Source organism: Suncus etruscus, chromosome 15, assembly GCF_024139225.1.
Source record: "Suncus etruscus isolate mSunEtr1 chromosome 15, mSunEtr1.pri.cur, whole genome shotgun sequence".
In the NCBI taxonomy this organism is placed as follows: Eukaryota; Metazoa; Chordata; class Mammalia; order Eulipotyphla; family Soricidae; genus Suncus; species Suncus etruscus.
Window position 1 is genome coordinate 30,450,840 of NC_064862.1, and position 19,929 is coordinate 30,470,768.

The 19,929-nt window shown below is 47.9% G+C and overlaps 1 protein-coding gene across 1 annotated transcript in view; it reads right to left on the reverse strand.

Moving 5' to 3' along the window:
• Positions 1–1,120: 1,120 nt before the first annotated feature.
• The window catches only part of PLA2G3 (phospholipase A2 group III), a 34,404-nt gene continuing 15,595 nt past the window's right edge, over positions 1,121–19,929 (reverse strand). Inside the window, 7 exon segments of the mRNA XM_049788081.1 lie at positions 1,121–1,248; positions 1,334–1,459; positions 2,178–2,271; positions 2,463–2,647; positions 2,911–2,973; positions 2,976–2,989; positions 3,210–3,342. Coding sequence (XP_049644038.1) covers positions 1,121–1,248; positions 1,334–1,459; positions 2,178–2,271; positions 2,463–2,647; positions 2,911–2,973; positions 2,976–2,989; positions 3,210–3,342 — 743 coding nt within the window.

Here is a 19,929-nt window from a genome sequence, read left to right on the forward strand (position 1 = left end):
TGTTGTTGTTGTTGTTGTTGTTGTTGTTGTTGTTGTGGGGTCACGTCTGGTGACGATCAGAGATTATTCCTGGCTATGCCCTCAGAAAACGCTCCTGCCAGGAACAAGGACCATATGGGATGCCAGGATTCGAACCACCATCCATCCTGGGTCAGCTGCGTGCAAGTCAAAAGCTCTACCACTGTGCTATCTCTCCGGGCCCATGATTCAACCCTTTTCTACAAACTGGAGCAACAGAGGTTCCCGGGGAATAAGACTGGAGCCTGGCAGAGGTGGACTAAACCTAGAATAAGGCACATTAAAACAGCTGTCGCCAGAAACCTGAGTTTTGCTATTACCTACATGCCAAAAATCTGGACCAGAGGCCATGAAGGTGACTCAAAGGCTTTCCGTGAGGGAGGCCCAGTTCAATCCCCAGCACAGCCAGGTTTCCCAAGCACTGCTAGTTGTGGTTCAAGAAAGAAACAATCTTGGGCTGGCCTGAGCCTCAGTTTCCTGTGAAATAGTTTTCTGTGAAATAGGCCAGGTAGTTAAGGGTTGCCTTGGAAATATTGGAAGCCTGATGAGATCATGGATATAGGAGGGATGCAGGTAATTTATTATGTGTCTGGCAGGCCTTGGGTTATATGTATTATTCTCCAGACTCCCTAGCTTCTTTAAATAGTCTAACAAAAAAGGAAATAGAGGTGCTGAGAAGTGACTCAGTCACACGGGAATAAAATGACAATCAAGATGCAGTCAATGGGCTGGCAAGATAGTACAGTGGGTGGGGCTCTTGCCTTGCACATGGCCAACCTGAGTTCAATTCCTGGCATCCCATATTGGCCCCAAGTCTGCCAAGAGTGGAGAGGCAGGATGACTCCTGAGCATTCAAGGGTGTGGCCCTAAAATAAACAAGAAGCAGCAGCCCAAGGGGCCAGAGAGATAGTACTGGGTGTAAGGTTACTTACTTGCCTTTCACGGAGCCAACCCTTGTCTCATTCCTGAAACTACAATGTCCCCAAGAGCACTGCCAAGAGTGAGCCCAGATCACAGAGGCCTTGCTCACCTGTTCCCCCACCCTCCTCAGCCAGGGGGCACAAAGCAGGCATTGACACCCCTGCCTCAGCTCTGCCATTGCTTACTCATTGCCTTTAGTACAGTCAAATGCAAGAGTCAGTTTGAAGCAGTTGGTGCCCAGCACCTCCCAGAGCACATGTGTCTTGGTGGGCAAGCTTCAGAGTCTTAGGGATCATGCCAGCCTGTAGGCAGGGGTGAGTTCAGGCTGTGCTGGGCCTTTCCCACCAGGACCCCTTCCTTGAGGGGTGATAGTTGCCTCCAGCATATGGGCATGTGCAATCGCAGTGGAAGAATGACTCCCAGGTCCTGTTGAGCAACTGGAACGTGGTCTCCTGGAGCGCCATCTGGGTCTCACACAGGTCCAGGTGATGAAAGCTGTAGCTGGCCCAGTGGTGGGTGCCTGTGGGTAGGGAGGATGATGAGGAGAGGCTTTCTCTGTGTCCTCTGCCCTCGGGGAGGGTCACTGGTATCTGTACTTCCCAAACATCATCTCCCTGAGCCCTTGCTCCCTGTGACCTGGAAGAACTACATAAGTATGAGTATAAATCTGTCTACTTTATCTATACACACACACACAGCTACCAGGTGCCCAGAGAGCAGAGAAGGGTCAGAAAAGGATCACTGGATGGACAGACCCACCCCCCTCCACACACACACACACACACACACACAAGAACTACATAAGTATGAGTGTAAATCTGTCTCTTTTACATACACACACACACACACACACACACACACACAGCTACCAGGTGCCCAGAGAGCTGAGAAGGGTCAGAAAGGATCACTGGACAGACAGACAGACAGACAGACAGACAGACACACACACACACACACAGGGGTCTCTCTCCTCTCTCTCACACATATAGTCTCTCTTCTCTTTCTCTCTCTCTCTCATCGGTCTCTCTCTCCTCTCTCTCATGGGGTCTCTCTTTCTCTCTCTCAGGCCTAGGAATCACTCTGGCAAAAGCCTGGAGGCAGGAGAGGCAGGTACTTCTGAGGGCCTCCCATACTTGAGGAATCCAGAGCATTAGCTCAGAGGGACATGGGGAAAGTCTGCAGGACAGCCCCAGGGTACAGAGGGACACCACTTGAGATGTGAGCCACAGTGGGGATACCCAGAACAGGGTCACATTTGGGGTCAATGAACACCTTGGTATGCCCTTCCTCCATTTTCCCCACTACTGTGTGATGTGCAATGAATTGGAGGGTCTGAAAGGATTGCAGAGCAGGACAGAAGTCAGCAAGGAACTTTCCCCATGCAAAGATAGGAGCCCAGATCAGAAACCCCTCCAGATGGGATTGTGACTGCACCCTGAGGTTTGAGGTCAGTCTGTGACCCTTAGGGAACTTCACAAATGTCCTCTGGCAGGGCAGGGGGGTGCTAGCAGGGCCTGGCATACCATGGGTACTATGCCATGGGGTCTTCCATGGTGCTTAGAGTCTTTCTGCTCTGGCAACTGTTTCTGGAGTGGCTTAGTGAGGGCTGGACTCAAGGACCTCGGGACCTCATCAGGCCCCTGGGAGCTTCAGGATGTGTTGTAGGGGGTCCTGGGCTGGAGACAGGCAAGGGGGATGGAGCCATATGCTTACCACCTGGAAGTAACAGTTGTGGCAATTGGGAGCCTGGAAACTCCCCCCAGAAGTCCCTCTGGTTGATCTTCAGTTGGCCAAGTCTATGTCAGTTCATTCCTTATCCCTTGGGTTGTGTGGGACATCCAAGAAGGGTCTGAGTTCTAAACCCCCACCTTGAGTAGAGGTCATGGGGTTGAGACACACACCCTGGGATTCTCCCCCCTGGGCTTTGGGTACAAAGCAGCTACATTACACCCCACTAGTACTATGCTATGCAGGCCTCCTGCTCCTGCCTCATGAAGAAGGCGGCCACGCCCACGATCTCTGGGACTGAGTCCCCAGGCATTGCTGGAACCTGCACCAGAGGGCACTTGGGCCCTAAGATGCCTTCCTCCCCTAGCCAGCCACTAGCATCAAGTGGTTTGGGAAACAAGAAGGCCCTCCCTTCCTCTCTCTCTGCTTTCCCACCTGTATACTGGGGTCCCACCGACCCATCCTTTTAGGATTTTCTGCAACCTCAGTCTCTGCACCCAGGAACTGGGTCAACCATGTTCTGCCCCACCCTCTCAGCCAGCCTGGCATCACAGTCGCAGTGGGAGATGTTGTGGAAGCGGTAGCTTCAGATGCCATAATTGTACTAGAAGGGAGAGATGGTCCATGGACAGTGGTCATGTTTCCAGCACCAAAGATCTGAGCCCTGAAAGGTCCCTGCAGAATGTGGGGGGCACAGCTCAGTTGGGTCCTGGGCACTACACAGCATTTATGCCCATGGAGTGTGAGGGGGATACTCCCAGTTGCCAAACTTGAAGATATCATCCAGAAACCAGCTCTGGCATAGCATTCTTAGTGCTTTTTAGAATTCTTAGAATCCTTCCTTCCTTCTACCCTCCCTCCCTCCCTCCTCCTCTCCTTCCTTCCATCACACTGACAGTGCTCAGGATTCACTCCTAAACCTGACATATTCAGAGATCATCCTGGGAGTGCTCAAGGCACAGAACCAAGTCCTCTTCGTGCAAGGCCAGTGCTCTCCCCTTTGTCCCGTGTCCCCACCTGAGTGATGCCTGAGAGCAGAGCCAGGAGAGACCCCTATGCACCCCGGGGTGTGATCTCCCCCCAAAGAGAAGGACCCAGAGGTGCAGCCTAAGGCAGCAGGTGGACCCCATGAAGGAAGACCAAAGTGGGGGTGCTGGGGGGAAAGTGATGGGGTGGAGGCTCCCCTGGGCTTTGAAGATCCTAGGAGGGTGCAGAGAAGCTGTTCCTGTATGGGGGGGGCCACCGGACCCCTCCCCCCCCGCAGCAGTCTTAAAGGGGGCAAACCCCCACAGCTAATGAGCCCCAAGTGTTGCTTGCTATTTTTAGCTTCAGCTCTCTGGACACTGAGTGCTCCTCCCACCTCCTGCAGGGCTACCATGGAAACACGCAGCCTGCTGCAGGCTGCAGGCTCTGGGGGCCCAAGTTCAAATTCTGCTCTCCTCCAGCCCAGGCCCCTCTGCACAGCTGGACTTCTGGGCTGGTTTATTTTCCTCATTTTAGAGCTGCTGGGGGTCCTCCCCAAGCCTGACTGTGCTTAGGAATCACTCCTGGCAGGGTTCAAAAGAACATATAGGGCACTGGGGGTCTAGGGTTAGTAGTGTGCTAGTGTGCAAGGCAGGAGCAAAGAGAGGACCTGTATTTTAGATCTTGTACCCCCCAGGAAGAGAAGCACAGTTTCCTTCCCTCCCTCCTACTTCCTTCCTCTTTCTGATGAGGGTTTCTGGGTGGGGATGGACAGCCCCCTCCTCTATTTTGGTGCCCCTGGTACAGGGACAGGCAGGAGGGCTCTATAATTAGCTGGGAATGAATTAAATATGAGGTCGGTCTTTCTGGGGCTCAGCCTGGCTCTGACACTATAATTGTCCAGAACAGCGTCAGGGCGTGGGGAGGCTGGGGAGGGGCGCAGGGGTGTCCCCACCATCACCAGAGACACCTGCATGCAGATGTGTGAGTGTTCATGTGTGTCCATGTGTCCGTGTCTGTTTGTTCATGTCCATATATCCTGATGTCTAAGTCCACTCTCACCTTCCAGCAGATCCCAAAGGTCAGTCCCTTTTCAGAGAGGGGCTCTGGATGGGTGAGAACGTGGAATCCATCCAAGGGGGCATCATGTTGAAGTCCACTTAAGGAAACCAAGGGCAGGGGTTCAAAGAGGACCCGAAGTTTGTGCCCCTCTTTAAGTTAGGGGTGACTAGAAAAAGTTGGGGGGCAGAGGAGACTACTACTTGGGGTCCCCTGCACAGCCTCAATTCATTCCCTAGAAGCCTTTTACTGAATTCCAAGGAATCCCAACTATCTGTCATTCATCATTTTTGGTGGGACCCACTCCCAGCAATGCTCAGGGGCTACTCCTGGCTCAGGAATCACTCCTGGAGGGGCTCAGGGAACCATATGGGATGCCAGGGATCTACTATGTGCTATCACTCCTAAAAGTGCCCCCCTAAAAGGGCATTTCAAAAATAATGTATTTGGGGAGCCAGAGCTATAGCATTTGGCTTGCATGCTACCAGCCCCAGGACAGTCCTGGGTTCAATTCCCAGCATTCCATATAGTTCCCCGAGCCTGCCCAGAGCAATTTCTGAGCGCAGATCCAGGAAGAACCCCTGAATACTGCTGAATGTGACCCTAAAACAAAAACAAAATACATAAGAACAAATAAAAAAGCATGTGTGGGGTGCAATAATACAGTGGGGAAGGCACGGGCCTTGCGCTCGGCCCAACGGGTTCAATCACCGGCATCCCATGCAGGGGTTCTCAAACTTTTTAAACAGGGGGTCAGTTCACTGTCCCTCAGACCATTGGAGGGTCTGACTATAGTAAAAACATAACTTATGAACGAATTCTTATGCACACTGCATATATCTTATTTTGCAATGAAGAAACAAAACAGATACAAATACAATATGTGGCCTGCGGGCCATAGTTTGAGGACCACTGCTAGGATGAATTCCTCCGAGCACCAGGAGTGATCCTTGAGCACAGAGCCAGAAATCAGCCAAGGGGCCAGAGAGAGCACAGTGGTAGGGCATTTGCCTTGCACGCAGCTGACCTGGACAAACCTGGGTTCGATCCATCATCCCATATGGTTCTCCCAGCCTGCCAGGAGTGATGTCTGAGAGCAGAGCCAAGAGTAACCCAAGTGCCGCCAGGTATGACCCAAAAAGAAAAAAAAAAAAAAAAAGAAACCAGCCCTGAGCACCACTGACTATAGGCCAGATTTAAACATTAATGAATAACTAGCTAGAATGAAGGAGCCAATTATGTCCAGAGAGCAAGATAGAGAAAGGTGGGAGGAAACAGCTCGAGGATGGGGAAGAATTTTTTCCATCTCTTCAGGCTCCTAATTAATACTGGGGAGCTAATTATAACTTTGGCTTGGCTCCAGTCACTCAGAGGCCTCCCCGCCTTCCATCTCCCTTGGGGAGCCCCTCTGGGCCCACCCCACGGGTCTCCCACTTGCAATGTGGATTAGAGAGGGCTCCCCTGATCTTTGGGCCTCATCATGGGGAGTGACCATCTAATCAAGGGGATCCCTGAGGAGTCGCCTGCCCAACAGGGAGGATCTGGGACCAGCCCAGACGCCCTTACTCCTGGGGCCCCATCCTGGCATTTTATCTTAGGTTTGTTGCTTGTTTAGAAAAACCTTTCCCATGTGGCCCTACTCAGAATCTATTGCTCCCCAGAATTTTGAGACCCTGAGCACTTGTATTTTGAGCCTCAGAACTATCAAAAGGTTATTTCGTGGGGCTGGAGCTATAACACAGTGGGGATGGTCTTGGTTTTGCATGCAGCTGACCTGGGTTCAATCCCAGGCATTGTCCCATAGGGTCCCCCAAGCCTGCAGGAGGGATCCTTGAGTGCAGAGGCAAAAGTCAGCCCTGAACATTGCCAGGTGTGACACCAAAACAAAAAACAAAAACAAAAAAAACCCAGGATTCAAGGTCTGTGAATGCAGATGTATTTCTTGATGGGTTTCTGTGCCAGATATCCATCTACACTCAGGAATCACTCCTGGTGGGGTTCAGGGGACCATATGGGAAACAGTCACATGCAAACATCTTACCTGTTGTGACATCATACTCCCCAAAAATAAATAGAAGTGGGTTCTTTGTGGTAGTTAATTTTGGAGGGTATATCACACTCAATGGTGCTCGAGGTTCCTCCTGGCTCTGCACTTAAGAATCAATCCCAGCAGTGCTCAGGGGACCCTTTGAGATGCCAGGAATTGAACCCGGGTCAACCTTGTGTAAGGCAAGTGCCCTATTACTGTGCTCTCACTCTGGCACTGTGGTAGTTAACTCTGGTTGGTTTCTAATACTCACACGCAAGGTGACCACCTGGCATCTCTCACACCCACGCACAGGCCTTACCTCTGGACCCCATTTCATCTTGAGGAGCAGAGGAAGCAATGAAGAAATTTTTTTATAAATTATCTTTATTTAAACACCGTGATTACAAATATAATTGTAGTTGTATGATTACAGTCATGTAAAGAACACCCCTCTTCACCAGTGCAGGATTCCCACCACCAATTTCCCAGATCTATCTACTCCCCACCCCACCCACACCTGTACTCGAGACAGGCTTTCTTTTTACCTCATTCATTCATATTGTTATGATAGTTTTCAGTGTAGTTATTTCTCTAACTGCACTTACCACTCTATGTGGTGAGCTTCATATCATGAGCTGCACCTACATGGGAAGATGGGGGGGAAAATAAGGGTTGGGACTGAGGCAGTAAAATATTAGAAATGAGATTTGTAGGACAGTATCAAGGTCACAATACAAGATGAATGTTATGGATATATAAAATATATGCATACAATACTATCAATAGGAAAACAAGGAGAAAAAAATTCCAGTGACTGTCCCAACATAAACCAGTACTAAAACAGCCCGCCCTCCTCCCCATGCACCTCCCCCCTGGAGTACGGAGGGAAGGGGGAAGCCTGAGGACCACTAAGAGTCCACCTGAACCCACTTCTGGCCATCTGAGCTGGCACCCAGGGAAGGCCTGGGAGTCAGGGGAAAAAGACAAGGACAGCTAGGGGCCTGCCAAACCTCCCAGCACTCCCCAGGCCAGGGAGAAGGGCTCCAGTATGGGGCCTCCCCAAACCCCATACCTGGCAAGAGCTGGTCTCCAGAATCAAAGAGGAAACTGGAGGCCAGATGTGTGCCCGCCCTCCTCCCCATGCACCTCCTCCCTGGAGTACGGAGGGAGGGGGGAAGCCTGAGGACCACTAAGAGTCCACCTGAACCTACTTCTGGCCACCTGAGCTAGCACCCAGGTAGGGCCTGGAGTCCAGGGGAAAAAGAGGGGGTAGGCTATGGAGCCTGCCAAACCTCCCAGCACTCCCCAGGCTAGGGAGAAAGGCTCCGGCATGGGGTATCCCCAAACCCCATGCCTGGCAACACTTGCATAAGCTCAGTTTTTCTGATCTGTTAGTTCAGTGTGAAAATTTCTAATTTCAGTTGACAAATCTTCTTGATGCTTAATTTTGCTCCAGTCAAGTCTATTGATACTTTTTTTGAGCTCCCTGAAAATTTTCCATAATTCTACTCTAAACTTCTTATTTGAGAGGATACCTATTTGTTTTCTACTTTTTAGAGTATTAGAGGAGCCATCTTGATTTCTGTAAATATGGGAGTGTACTGCAAAATTACTCCATTGGCAAGGATGTAGATTGCTTCTTAAAATGTGCAGAAATGGAATTCAGGGGTTACAAAATAAGGCTCCGCTTCGCTCCGCGGCCAAGCTTTTCGGGTGTGGGTCCTGGAGAGATTATAGTCCTTGGAGTGTCTAGGCAGGCTCAGCAGAAAAGAGCGCAATGGAGAAATTTGATCTTCAGGATCAACACCCACCAACTGGAGCAACTGCACAGATTGCAGATGGTGCCAGTCTTGCCCAAGTAACTGGTCATAGTTCCATTCCTGGCATCCCATCGCGTCCCATGCACAGCAATTCCTGAGTGCAGAGCCAGGAGTGATCCCTGAGCACCTCTGTGTGTAGTCCCAAAACAAAACAACAATCCCCAATTCTGCAGCATTTCTGAGGCTACCTACTAAATTTACCCCCAGCCAATCTATCAAAATTAAAAATTTTTTGGTTAGGGGGCCGCACCTGTTGGTGTTCAGGGATTACTCCTGGCATTGTGCTCAGGAATTTCTCCTGGCAGGCTCAGGGGCCCTATGTGATGCCAGAGATCGAACCTGGGTTGGTCACGTGCAAGGAAAACACCTTCTCCGCTGTGCTACTGATCTGGTCCAGAACCAGAAGTTTATTTTTATTTATGTCCTTTCTTGTCCCAATAAGCAAACAGAAAAGAGAGGCAAGCTGCCCAGGGGGGCTCCACGCAGACCTTCCCTCTGGCCCCAGTGCTCTGTGCTGGTCCCCTCTAGCAGCCACAATCTCCACTAACTAAACTCCCGGGAAGCAGCCCTGGGACCCCTTTATCTTCCCAGATCGCACTGACTCTGCAGAACAGTCAACAATTAATCCTGATTTTTCTCCATTTATTATCAAGGCAGGAGGCCCAAGTGTCCGGAATTTCAATCCTGAGCAGGAGTGGCTGCTGCACCTAGACACAGCTGTGAGGGGGGCTGGGAGCAGGGGATCTGGGGGTTGGTCCTTCCAGCCCTCTCTCGATGGCATATTATTAAAATGCCCAGGACAGCAAGTGAATGCCAGCCTGGACCTGGGAGGGCAGCAGCAGAATTTCGAGCTGGGATGAACTTGCAAATGTATAAAGATAAATGTGGGGGGTGTTAATATTTCAGGGGAGACAACTCCCCCAGTCCATGCGAAGTCCTGTAGCTGGTATTTCTCCTGCCTGCATTCCCACCAGCTGCATGCGGAGGTCACTAAGCATGTCACGGGGCCACAGTATGAGCGGCAGTGGCAGCAGCAGCCGCAAGCAGCAACATCTTGTGGGCCAGATGCACCTTGATGTGTAAGTCCTGCCAGCTTCTTCCCCACAGGCTTACTTTGGGCTTGCAATGACACCCGAGGAAAGCAGCTTGGGTCAGGTAGGTGGGGTTGGGTCAGTCAGGCCAGCCAGGTCAGGGCCCAATGCTCCCATATTCTCCACAGAGATCATTCTTCCCTGAAACTTGGTTTTATGAAAATGGCTTATAATACATTTGGTGGCCTCCTTGGAGGTAAACATGATAACAAATAAGTAGTACTGCACCCCCAGACTGGGGGCACTGGTGATCACATTGGTACTGACAACCTTTGAGAGAAAGGTTACCGGGCTTAGCACCATCAGCCCTGCAGGTGCTCAGTGATGGGTAACACTGTTGCCACCAGCCCTGAGCTTTTGGGAGCTGTTTGTTGCCCCACCTTTGTGAGGCTGAACCCAAACACTTTTCCAGGAACCAGCAGCTGCAGCACTCTGAATCTCAGGTGCCACCCAGCAGGCTCAGGGGGCAGAGCAACTCCCTATGGGATGCTTCTTCTGAAGATGGAGAGACCCCAGGTCCAGTGTTTTTATTCAATTTTTTTTTAATTTTCATTTTGATGATTTTGGGTGTGGGCCTCGTTTCCCTGGTCCTGGTCAGCATGTCCTGGTGGAAGGTTTCTGTGCCTGGAACAAAGATGATGCTTGGTCCCCACACCGGGAGATCCTTGAGTCCACTCAGGCTCCAGACGGCCCGGCTGATGGCAGCACAGGAGAGGACAAGATCCCCGAAAACAAGAAGCAGGAGCTGCACTGTCTGAGGTGCCCAGGAAGAGCCAACCCCAGGCAATTGCTGCACTTGATCAGGCCAGGTCTCCCCACATGCACACAGTGGCCAACACAGGAATGGGACAATAGTACAAGGTGTAAGAAACTGTACTGCCTTGCACAAAGCTGATCAACATTGCATATGATCTATGATCTCCCAAGCATTGCCAGGAGTGATTCCCTAAGCTCAGAGCCAGTAGTGAGCCCTGAGCACCACCAGGAGTGCTCCTTCCTGACCCCTTAAGAGGACCCAATAAAATACAAAGGACTTGAGACATTCCTCCAAAGAAAACACACAGTGGGCAATAAGCACATACAGGCAAAATAACATTACTAGTCATCAAATTTGTTGGGAAATATCATTTTTATACCTAGTAGGTTGGCTAAAGTTTAAGATACAGGCAAGAACAAGCATTAGCAAGAATACAAAGAATGGAAACAACCTGTACACTGCTGGTGGGAATGTAAAATAATGCACTGTCTTAAGAAACAGTTTGTCAGGGCCCGGAGAGATAGCACAGCGGCATTTGCCTTGCAAGCAGCCAATCCAGGACCAAAGGTGGCTGGTTCGAATCCTGGTGTCCCATATGGTCCCCCATGCCTGCCAGGAGCTATTTCTGAGCAGACAGCCAGGAGTAACCCCACACACGCCGAGTGTGGCCCAAAAACCCAAAAAAAAAAAAAAAAAAAAAAAAGAAACAGTTTGTCAGAGCCTCAAAGGTTAAAAGAGAGTTACCATATGACCTGGTAATTCTATTCATATGGATATGCACAAGAAAATGAAAACATATCTCCCTAGTAAAACTAAAACAGACACAAATACTCAGAGCAGCAATCTTCAGAATAACCAAAAAGTAGAACAAATGATTAACAACAATGAATAACAAAATGGGGTATATCCATTCAATGGAATAGTATTCACTAAGAAAGGGCAAGAAGTAATATTATATAAGTGCTCCTAAGAACACCATGCTAATAACTTCTAGCGCAAGAAATCAGTCACAAAGGATTAACAAGCTGTAAAATCGCATTATGTTAAATGTAAGGCAAAGACACAGAAAGTACATCAGTTACTAGTAGCAACTGAGAAGAATATGGATAGTATACTAATGTGCTTTGGGAATTTTTTGTGGTATGCGGTGAAATGCAGTAAGAGTAAATAATGATGTTGGACATTTAGTCAGGGCATTAGTCAGCGACATCTGACATGGTAGTCTTTTTTTAAGTACTTTAAAGACATCTGCACAAGAGCCAGAGAGATAGTACAGCAGGGTTAAGGTGCTTGTCTTGCATGCAGTTAACTTAGTTTTGCACCCATATGGTTGCCAGAGCCAGTCCGGAGTGATCCTTGAATGCAGTGCCAGGAGTAAGCTTTTAGCATAACCAGTGTGGTGTGAAAACGAAAACTAAAAAGAGAGGCCCGAGCGGTGGTGCAAAGGATAAGGCATCTGTTTGCCTTGTCTGACTACCCTAGGACAAACCAAGTTTTGATCCCCCAGCGTTCCATAGGGTCCCTCAAGCCAGGAGAGATTTCTGAGGGCATAGCCAGGAGTAACCTGAGCGCCACCGGGTGTGGCCCAAAAACAAAAGAAAGAGAGAGAGAGAGACATCTGCACATATCAGAAAAATGACACTGCAACGATAGTACCAACTCTTTCAATGCTTCTTCTTCGGATACACTATCAACTCCTGTACTTTTTTATTTTGGGACCACACACTACAAGATCAGGGATCATGCTCATGCTCTGGGCTCTGGAACTCTGGTGAGGCTCCAGGACCACAGGGGGTGCAGAGGATGGAACCCAGGTTGGCCAAATGCAAGGCAAGATCCAACGGGCTAAATTATACTTTCTCTCCACACCCTCAAGTTCATTCTTTTTGTCTTCCTACACATTCATATTCTATCCAGTAAACCACAAGAACTATTTTTAAAAAAAAAAAATCCTTGAGGGCCCGGAGAGATAGCACAGCGGCTTTTGCCTTGCAAGCAGCCGATCCAGGACCAAAGGTGGTTGGTTCGAATCCCGGTGTCCCATATGGTCCCCCGTGCCTGCCAGGAGCTATTTCTGAGCAGACAGCCAGGAGTAACCCCTGAGCACCACCAGGTGTGACCCCCCCCCAAAAAAAAAAAAAAAAAAAAATCCTTGAGAGACGGGCAATAGCACAGTGGAAAGCCTTGCACATGGCCAACACAGGACAGACCCCGGTTCAAATCCCAGCATCCATATGGTCCCGGGAGCCTGCCAGGAGCGACTTCTGAGAACAGAACCAGGAGTAACTCCTGAGCATTGCCAGGTGTGACCCCCCCCCCTCACAAAAATCAGCCTATAAAGGCAATGTGAATCTTGTTTTAGCATCTAGAGTTCTTTTAGCCTTGAACCTTTTTTGTTTGTTTGTTTTGGTTTTTGGGTCACACCCGGCAGCACACAGAAGTTACTCCTGGCTCTGTGCTCAGAACTTGGATCTGGCAGGTTCGGGGGATCATAGGGGGTGCAGGGATTAGAACCACCGTCCTTCTGCATGCAAGGCAAACACCCTCCCTCCATGCTATTTCTCCAGCCCCTAGTCTTGAATCTTAAATTACAAACATAACTCGGGGTTTTAAAATAAAAAATTGCTGACTTTTCTAAATAAATAAAAAATAAATCAGATCTGCTTTTTTTTTTTTTTAAGGTAAATATTTACCTGGGTCAGAGACAGAATTCTTAGAAGCCTAGAAGGAGGAAGTACAAAGGGTTTTTTTTTATGCATTTTTTTTTGGGTTTTTGGGGCCACACCCGTTTGATGCTCAGGGGTTACTCCTGGCTAAGTGCTCAGAAATCGCCCCTGGCTTGGGGGACCATATGGGATGCCGGGGGATTGAACCGCGGTCCTTCCTTGGCTAGCACTTGCAAGGCAGACACCTTACCTTTAGTGCCACCTCACTGGCCCCACGTTATGCATTTTTTAATTCAACATATTTTATTCAGAATTCATTTCACCTGGCTAGGAGAAATACAGCCAACGATTCCCACTAAGCAATATATACTGTATGTATTATAGTTCTAGTTAAAGGTCCCGCCACCTCAGACGCATGCTCCAAGTTCCCTCCGTGCTGCGCGCGCAGCCGCAGCGGACACGCCCCCTCCCCGCCCTTCCCCGCACCGCGCAGCGCCCCCTCCCCTCCTCTCCCCGCGGTTTGCTGTTCCCAGCAGCGCGCCCACCCCCTCCGCGCAGGTCCCTACCACCGCCCTTGGCCGAGCTCCTCCCAGGGCCCAAGCCTGACATAGGGCTAGTGCCGGAGAGGATGGGTAGGGGGGCGGGGCTAAAGTGATAGAACAGCGGTATGGCATTTGCCTTGCACGCAGCCGTTGCAGGTTCGAATCCCGGCGTCCCATATGGTCCCCAAGCCAGGAGCAATTTCTGAGCGCATAGCCAGGAGGAACCCCTAGGAGTCACCGAGTGTGACCCAAAAAACAAAAATAAATAAACAAAAGGATTGATTATATAGCAAAGAATAGAATTGGACTTGGACTTAGGGGGTGAATGTAATGAAGCATATATATGTTAATATTTTTGTTTATTTTTGCTTTTTGGGGGGGGCGTCTCACCTGGCAGTGCTTAGGGGCTACTCCCTGTGCCATGATTGCTCCTAGAGAAGCTGAAGCTAGAAAACTGGACCCCATATATATATATATATTGGTTTTGGGGTCGCACCCGGCAGCACTCAGAGGTTACTCCTGGCTCTAACTGAGAAATTGCCCCTGGCAGGCAGGGGGGACTATATAGGATGCTGGGATTTGAACCACCGACCTTCTACATGCAAGGCAAATGCCCTACTACCATGCTTTCTCTCCAGACCTTTTTTTTTTTTTTTTATCTTTATTTAAACACCGTGATTACAAACATGATTATAGTTGTATGATTACAGTCATGTAAAGAGCACCCCCCTTCACCGGTGCAACATTCCCACCACCAATTTCCCAGATCTCCCTCCTCCCCACCCCCCTACACCTGTACACGAGACAGGCTTTCTACTCAGACCTTTTTTTTTAACTATGCACTTCTGAACCATATAATAGAGTCATGAAACATTTCCTCAATTATATATATATATATGTATATATATATATATATACATATATATATATATAAAATTGGTTGGTTAAGTAATCCAGTGGCACACAAGGATTACTCTTGGCTCTATGTTTAGGGCTCACTCCTGAAGATTCTCAGGGGGCCAGAGATGCAACTGAGGTCAGTCACATGCAAGGCTAGTTTCTTTTGGGGCTTGTATTTGGCTCACTGTGGTGCTCAGGAGTTAGTCCTGGAGTTGTTTGTGGAACTATCTGGGATGCTAGAAACTGAACCCAGGTCAGGGTATGCAAGGCAAGCACCTTATCCACTGGACTATCTGTTCTGCTCCAAGGCTGGTTTCTTAATTTCTGTACTATCGCTTTGGCCTAAGAACAACATTTTTTCTCATGCTGGGGATTAAACAGAAGGCTTCACAATACATTTCTGGGCCCGGAGAAATAGTACAGCGGCATTTGCCTTGCAAGCAGCCGATCCAGGACCAAAGGTGGTTGGTTTGAATCCCGGTGTCCCATATGGTCCCCTGTGCCTGTCAGGAGCTATTTCTGAGCAGACAGCCAGGAGTAACCCCTGAGCACTACAGGGTGTGACCCCCCCCCAAAAAAAGTATTCTATACTTGTCAATACAGCTCAATTTTATTCCCAGATCAATTAAAAATGTAATACAGATCAGAGAGATAGCTCAATGCATGCATCACATGAGGATGCTGAGGTTCCACCTCTGACACCACAAGGTCTCCTTGAGAACCTACAAGATTAATTCCAAAGTACAGAGCCAAGAGTAGCTCCGTGAATACCAGATGTGGCAAACAACAACAAGAACAACAAGAAATATGAAATCACACGCTAATGAACTATTTATCTTCTGGTGGAGGGTTTTCCCAAGAAATGCTGGTGGGAATTCTTTTGGTATTATTCCCAGCTGTGCAGGCCTAACAGCTGAGACCTAAGCAGCTCAGACCTGGTGAGGAGGAGCTGCCTGCGCCCACCAGTGCTGCTGTGCCTACCAAGCCACCATAGTAGTAGTACTTGGGGGAAGAGAGGTCATGAGATGCCAGGGATCAAACTCAGGGCCTCGTGCATTCAATATTTGTGTTCTGACCCTTTACACTAGCTTCCTAGCCCTTGAACTACCATATTTTCCGGTGTATAAGACGACTTTTTAACCCATGAAAAACTTCTTAAAGGTCAGGGGTCGTTTTATATGCCGGTATAAGGCATGCTGGCACTACAGTTTCAGGGACCAGTGATTTCCCCCCACTACCCCTTACTGCCACATCCCATCCAGCTACCAGGGTCATCAATCAGTCTTCTGCTTGTCTTGATTCATCTTTCAGGGCACACAGAGAAGCTGATTTACTGAAAGCTGGATCCCATCCAGCCGCCCAGTGTCATCACTGGTATGCAGCTTTCCGGTGCTCAGTACTCTGTTCAGCTTTTAGGGGACAAAGACAAGGCGCTCTGTCTCCCTCTAGCTATCCTATTAATCACTGCACCCCAGCCAGCTGCTCTTGGAGGAGTCCCCTCTCCCTGCTCTCAATGTAGATCACTGTTTTATGTTTACATGTTTGATGACAAATAGCCTTATGTTTATAAGTGACAGTTTTCCAGCTATGTACATGCATGACATAAGCATTTGAATTAAAATTTCCATATTGAAATCAAATCTTATGTTTTTCGATTTTTATTTGGTGTGCATTAAAAGAGCAGTAATCTTATCCGGGAAATATGACCCAAACCCTATATTTTAACAGGAAAAGTAGGGGGTCATCTTATATGCCCATTCATCTTATATGCCAGAAAATATGGTATTTATTTTTACAAATAATAATATGCATAGTACAGGAGTTAAGATGCATGCAGCCTACTTCTGTTTAGCTGTGGCACCACATCCCCAACCACCATCAGGAATGGTCCCCCAGCACTGAGCTGAGAGCAGCCCCAAGTTCTTCTGACTGTGGCTGTCAAGTCAAATAATAATAATTGTGCTGTCAAGTCATAATAAAAATAATAATTTGACTTGACAGCCACAATAATAACAATAATTCATTAACTAATAATTTTATTTAATTTGGGGGGGGGGTTGGGTCACACCCAGCAGCACTCAGGGGTTACTCCTGGCTCTATGCTCAGAAATCACCCAGGCAGGCACGGGAACCATATGGGATGCCGGGATTTGAACCACGTCCTTCCGCATAGAAGGCAGACACCTTACCTCCAGGCTATCTCTCCAGCCCCTTTATATAATTATTCTAAGTATTACTATTATAAAGTCATGGAATGGAGAGATAGATCACTAAGCTGGGGTGATCTTTGTATTCTGAGACCTGATTCCATCTCTGTCATAATAGTGTGATCCCCTATTAATGAATACCACTAAAGATGATTCTGCTGAGTACCTGTGGGTGTTTCCTACTAAAATAGTTAACATCTGCTGATGTTATTCAGCAGATGTTATTCTGATAAGCAGAATTTATTGAGTTTTTAGGGTTTTGTTTTGTTTTGTTTTTGATTTTGATTTTGTGCCTACATTGGCAGTACTCCTGGACCTATCCTCGGGATCACTCTCAGTAGTTCTGGAGACCATCTCTACAGTTTTGCAGACCAAATCAAGGTCAGTCGGATGTAAAGCAAGCTCCTTCACCTCTGCATTTTATCTCTTGTTTGTTTACTGAGTCTTTACTACGAAAACTTTCACACCAGGGTTTAGCTGATCCTCACCACAGTCCTGTGAACAAGTTTTGTTAATTTTGGGGGAAGGCCCACACCCGGTGACACTCAGGGGTTGCTCCTAGCTATGCACTCAGATATCATTCCTGGCTTGGGGGACCATATGAGACACTAGGGGATTGAACGGTGGTTCGTCCTAGGCTAGCACGTGCAAGGCAGACACCTTACAGTTTGTGCCACCACTCCGGCCCCTCTGTGAACAGTTTTTATGATGATCTTCATTTGTAAAATTATATTAGTCAATGAGAAGATATTTCAAATCACATAGTGGCAGGTGGTGGAACTGTAAGCAAGTAAGAGTCTAGTTTTCCCCGGTTTGGGGGCTGAGTTGGGTTTGAGGAGCAGATGAAAGAAATAAACTCAGCTGGAAGTAATTTCTCACCTGCCAGCCTTCTCAGGTTCCTGCAAAGGGGAGTAACCCCAGCGTGCTGTATGTAACCCCAGGGAGTGCTCCAGTTATACAATGCCTGATTTGAAACCAGCCCCTGAGAAAAAGAAAATAGTACCAGAGCCAGGACTGTATGACATCCATGGGTGGGTCTGGATATTTTCCTGTTGAAAGCAAAATTATCCCAGAACAAACCACGCAAGACCCCTCTGAGGCCAGGATGGATCTTGACAAGAACAATATTCCTCTTAGATGGTCATACCTAAAGCAGATCAAACGGTCTGTGTCCAAACTATGAAGTCACAAACAAACCTGACCAAACATTTCCCTCTCCTGGCTCATAAAATGGCCACTGCTTCTCCCTGGTTAAAAGCTTTAGGCTCAAGTTAGGTTTCTCTCCTCAAATTTAGATATCAGGCTTCCAGAAGGGTAGTACAGAGGGTAAAGCACTTGCTTTGCAGACAGCTACTTTGGCTAACTCTAGTTTGGTTCCCTGCCCTGCATTTGATCCCTAAGCATGACCAGGAGTGATCCCAGGGCACAGAATCAGGAGTAGCTCTGAACACTGCTGGGTGGCAGGCACTCCAAGATGAAATAAAAACAAAGAAAATGTATTGAGATATTCAATCAGACAATATCTGATCCAAAACTGAAGTCCTGCTCCAGGGGCCAGAGAGCAGGATAAAATGCCAACCTTGTGTATGGCCAAGCAGGGTTTGATTCCTCGCACTCCATATGGCCCCCCTAGCCCACTAAGAATGTGATTCCTGAGCTCAGAGCCAGGAACAAGCCCTGAGTATATCCAGGTATGATCCCCCCAATTAAGTAAACCCTGTCCCAAATCACCAAACACAAGTCCAAATTCTAACGATTCTTTCCAAATCTCTGTTGCGAGATAACCCTTTGGTTTTCCTAGTTCCCACCTCATCAGCCTCATGTCATCCCTACATTGTTTATTCAACCATGGAAATGTCCCTGGTGGTCTTGGATTAAAGGACATTGACATTGCCAAGCTTGCTAGTGATTTACTTTAATTTTTTTGGAGGGGTTAGAATAAGCTCAGGGGCTTCTCCTGGCTCAGTGCTCAGAAGTTACTTCTTCTGGTCCTTGGAGAAACATACAGTGCCAGGGATTAAACCTGGGCCCCTCGCATGCTAAGAATATAATTCAATTCTTTTGAGTCCCTCCAACCTTAGCTAGTGATTCTAGAAAGCACTTTCATTTACAGAAATCTCTGCTTGCTTATCATTGAAAATGAAAATATTGCTTACATCAGAAGACTCTTGTGAAGACATGGAACAGATTTTGCTCTGAGTGATCTCTCAATGTATTTTTTATCTGGGGGGGGTGGCATTAGATCCCATTCACTGATGCTCAGGGACTATTCCAGGTTCTATGCCCAAGAGTGACCCTGATGAGGCTCAGAAAACCATAGTTAGAGCTGTGGACTCAAATCATGATCAGTGGGCTGCAAGGTAAGCACCTTACCCCTTGAACTCACTCTTAGGATCCTATTATTATTGTTATTTGACTTACTATTTCCTTGACAAAGCATCATCATTATGAAAAGTACTGAAGCCATCAGCTTTGGTTCAAACAATGTAATGATATTTTTTCTTATGGATTTTTTGTTAGTTTTGGAGTAAGTTCAACTTTTTCATTGTCAGAAATGAGATACTTAGAGCTTTACAACTAATCTCAGAAGTGGTGCCAAATCAAGTCAGTGCAACTCATGGGTACATTAGTCTTTGGCTTAAAATTTCTGGGACCCCCTTGAGACAGGGGTGGACCAAGAATCATCCTAGCTCTATAGTCCTGGAGATCCTGGAGCTCCACAGGACTGACAGCCCAGTAGGAACACAGTCAGTTAGATGGGAAAGTAGCATAGACACCAACTAAATGCAATAAAAAAGAAACATTAACAGGCCAGAGAGATAGCACAGAGGCAGGGCATTTGCCTTGCATGCAGCTGATCCAAGATGGATGGTGGTTCGAATTCCAGCATCCCACATGGCCCCCGAGCCTGCCAGGAGTGATTTCTGAGCGGAGAGCCAGGAGTAACCCCTGAGCACCATTGGGTGTGATCCAAAAATCAAAATAATAATAATAATAGTAAAATAAACATTAACACAGAAAACTCAACTAGCAGCAAGCAGTGCAGTAAACAATCAATGACTTTAATAATTCCATCCCCAGCAATGCTCAGGGTTTATGCATGGCCCTATTTACACTTAGGGATCACTCATGGCAGGCGTAGTGGACCATATGGGATGCCAGAGATTAAATCTTGGTTGGCTGTATGCAAAGCAAAAATTTTGTACTATTGCTCCAGTTCCTCAAAGG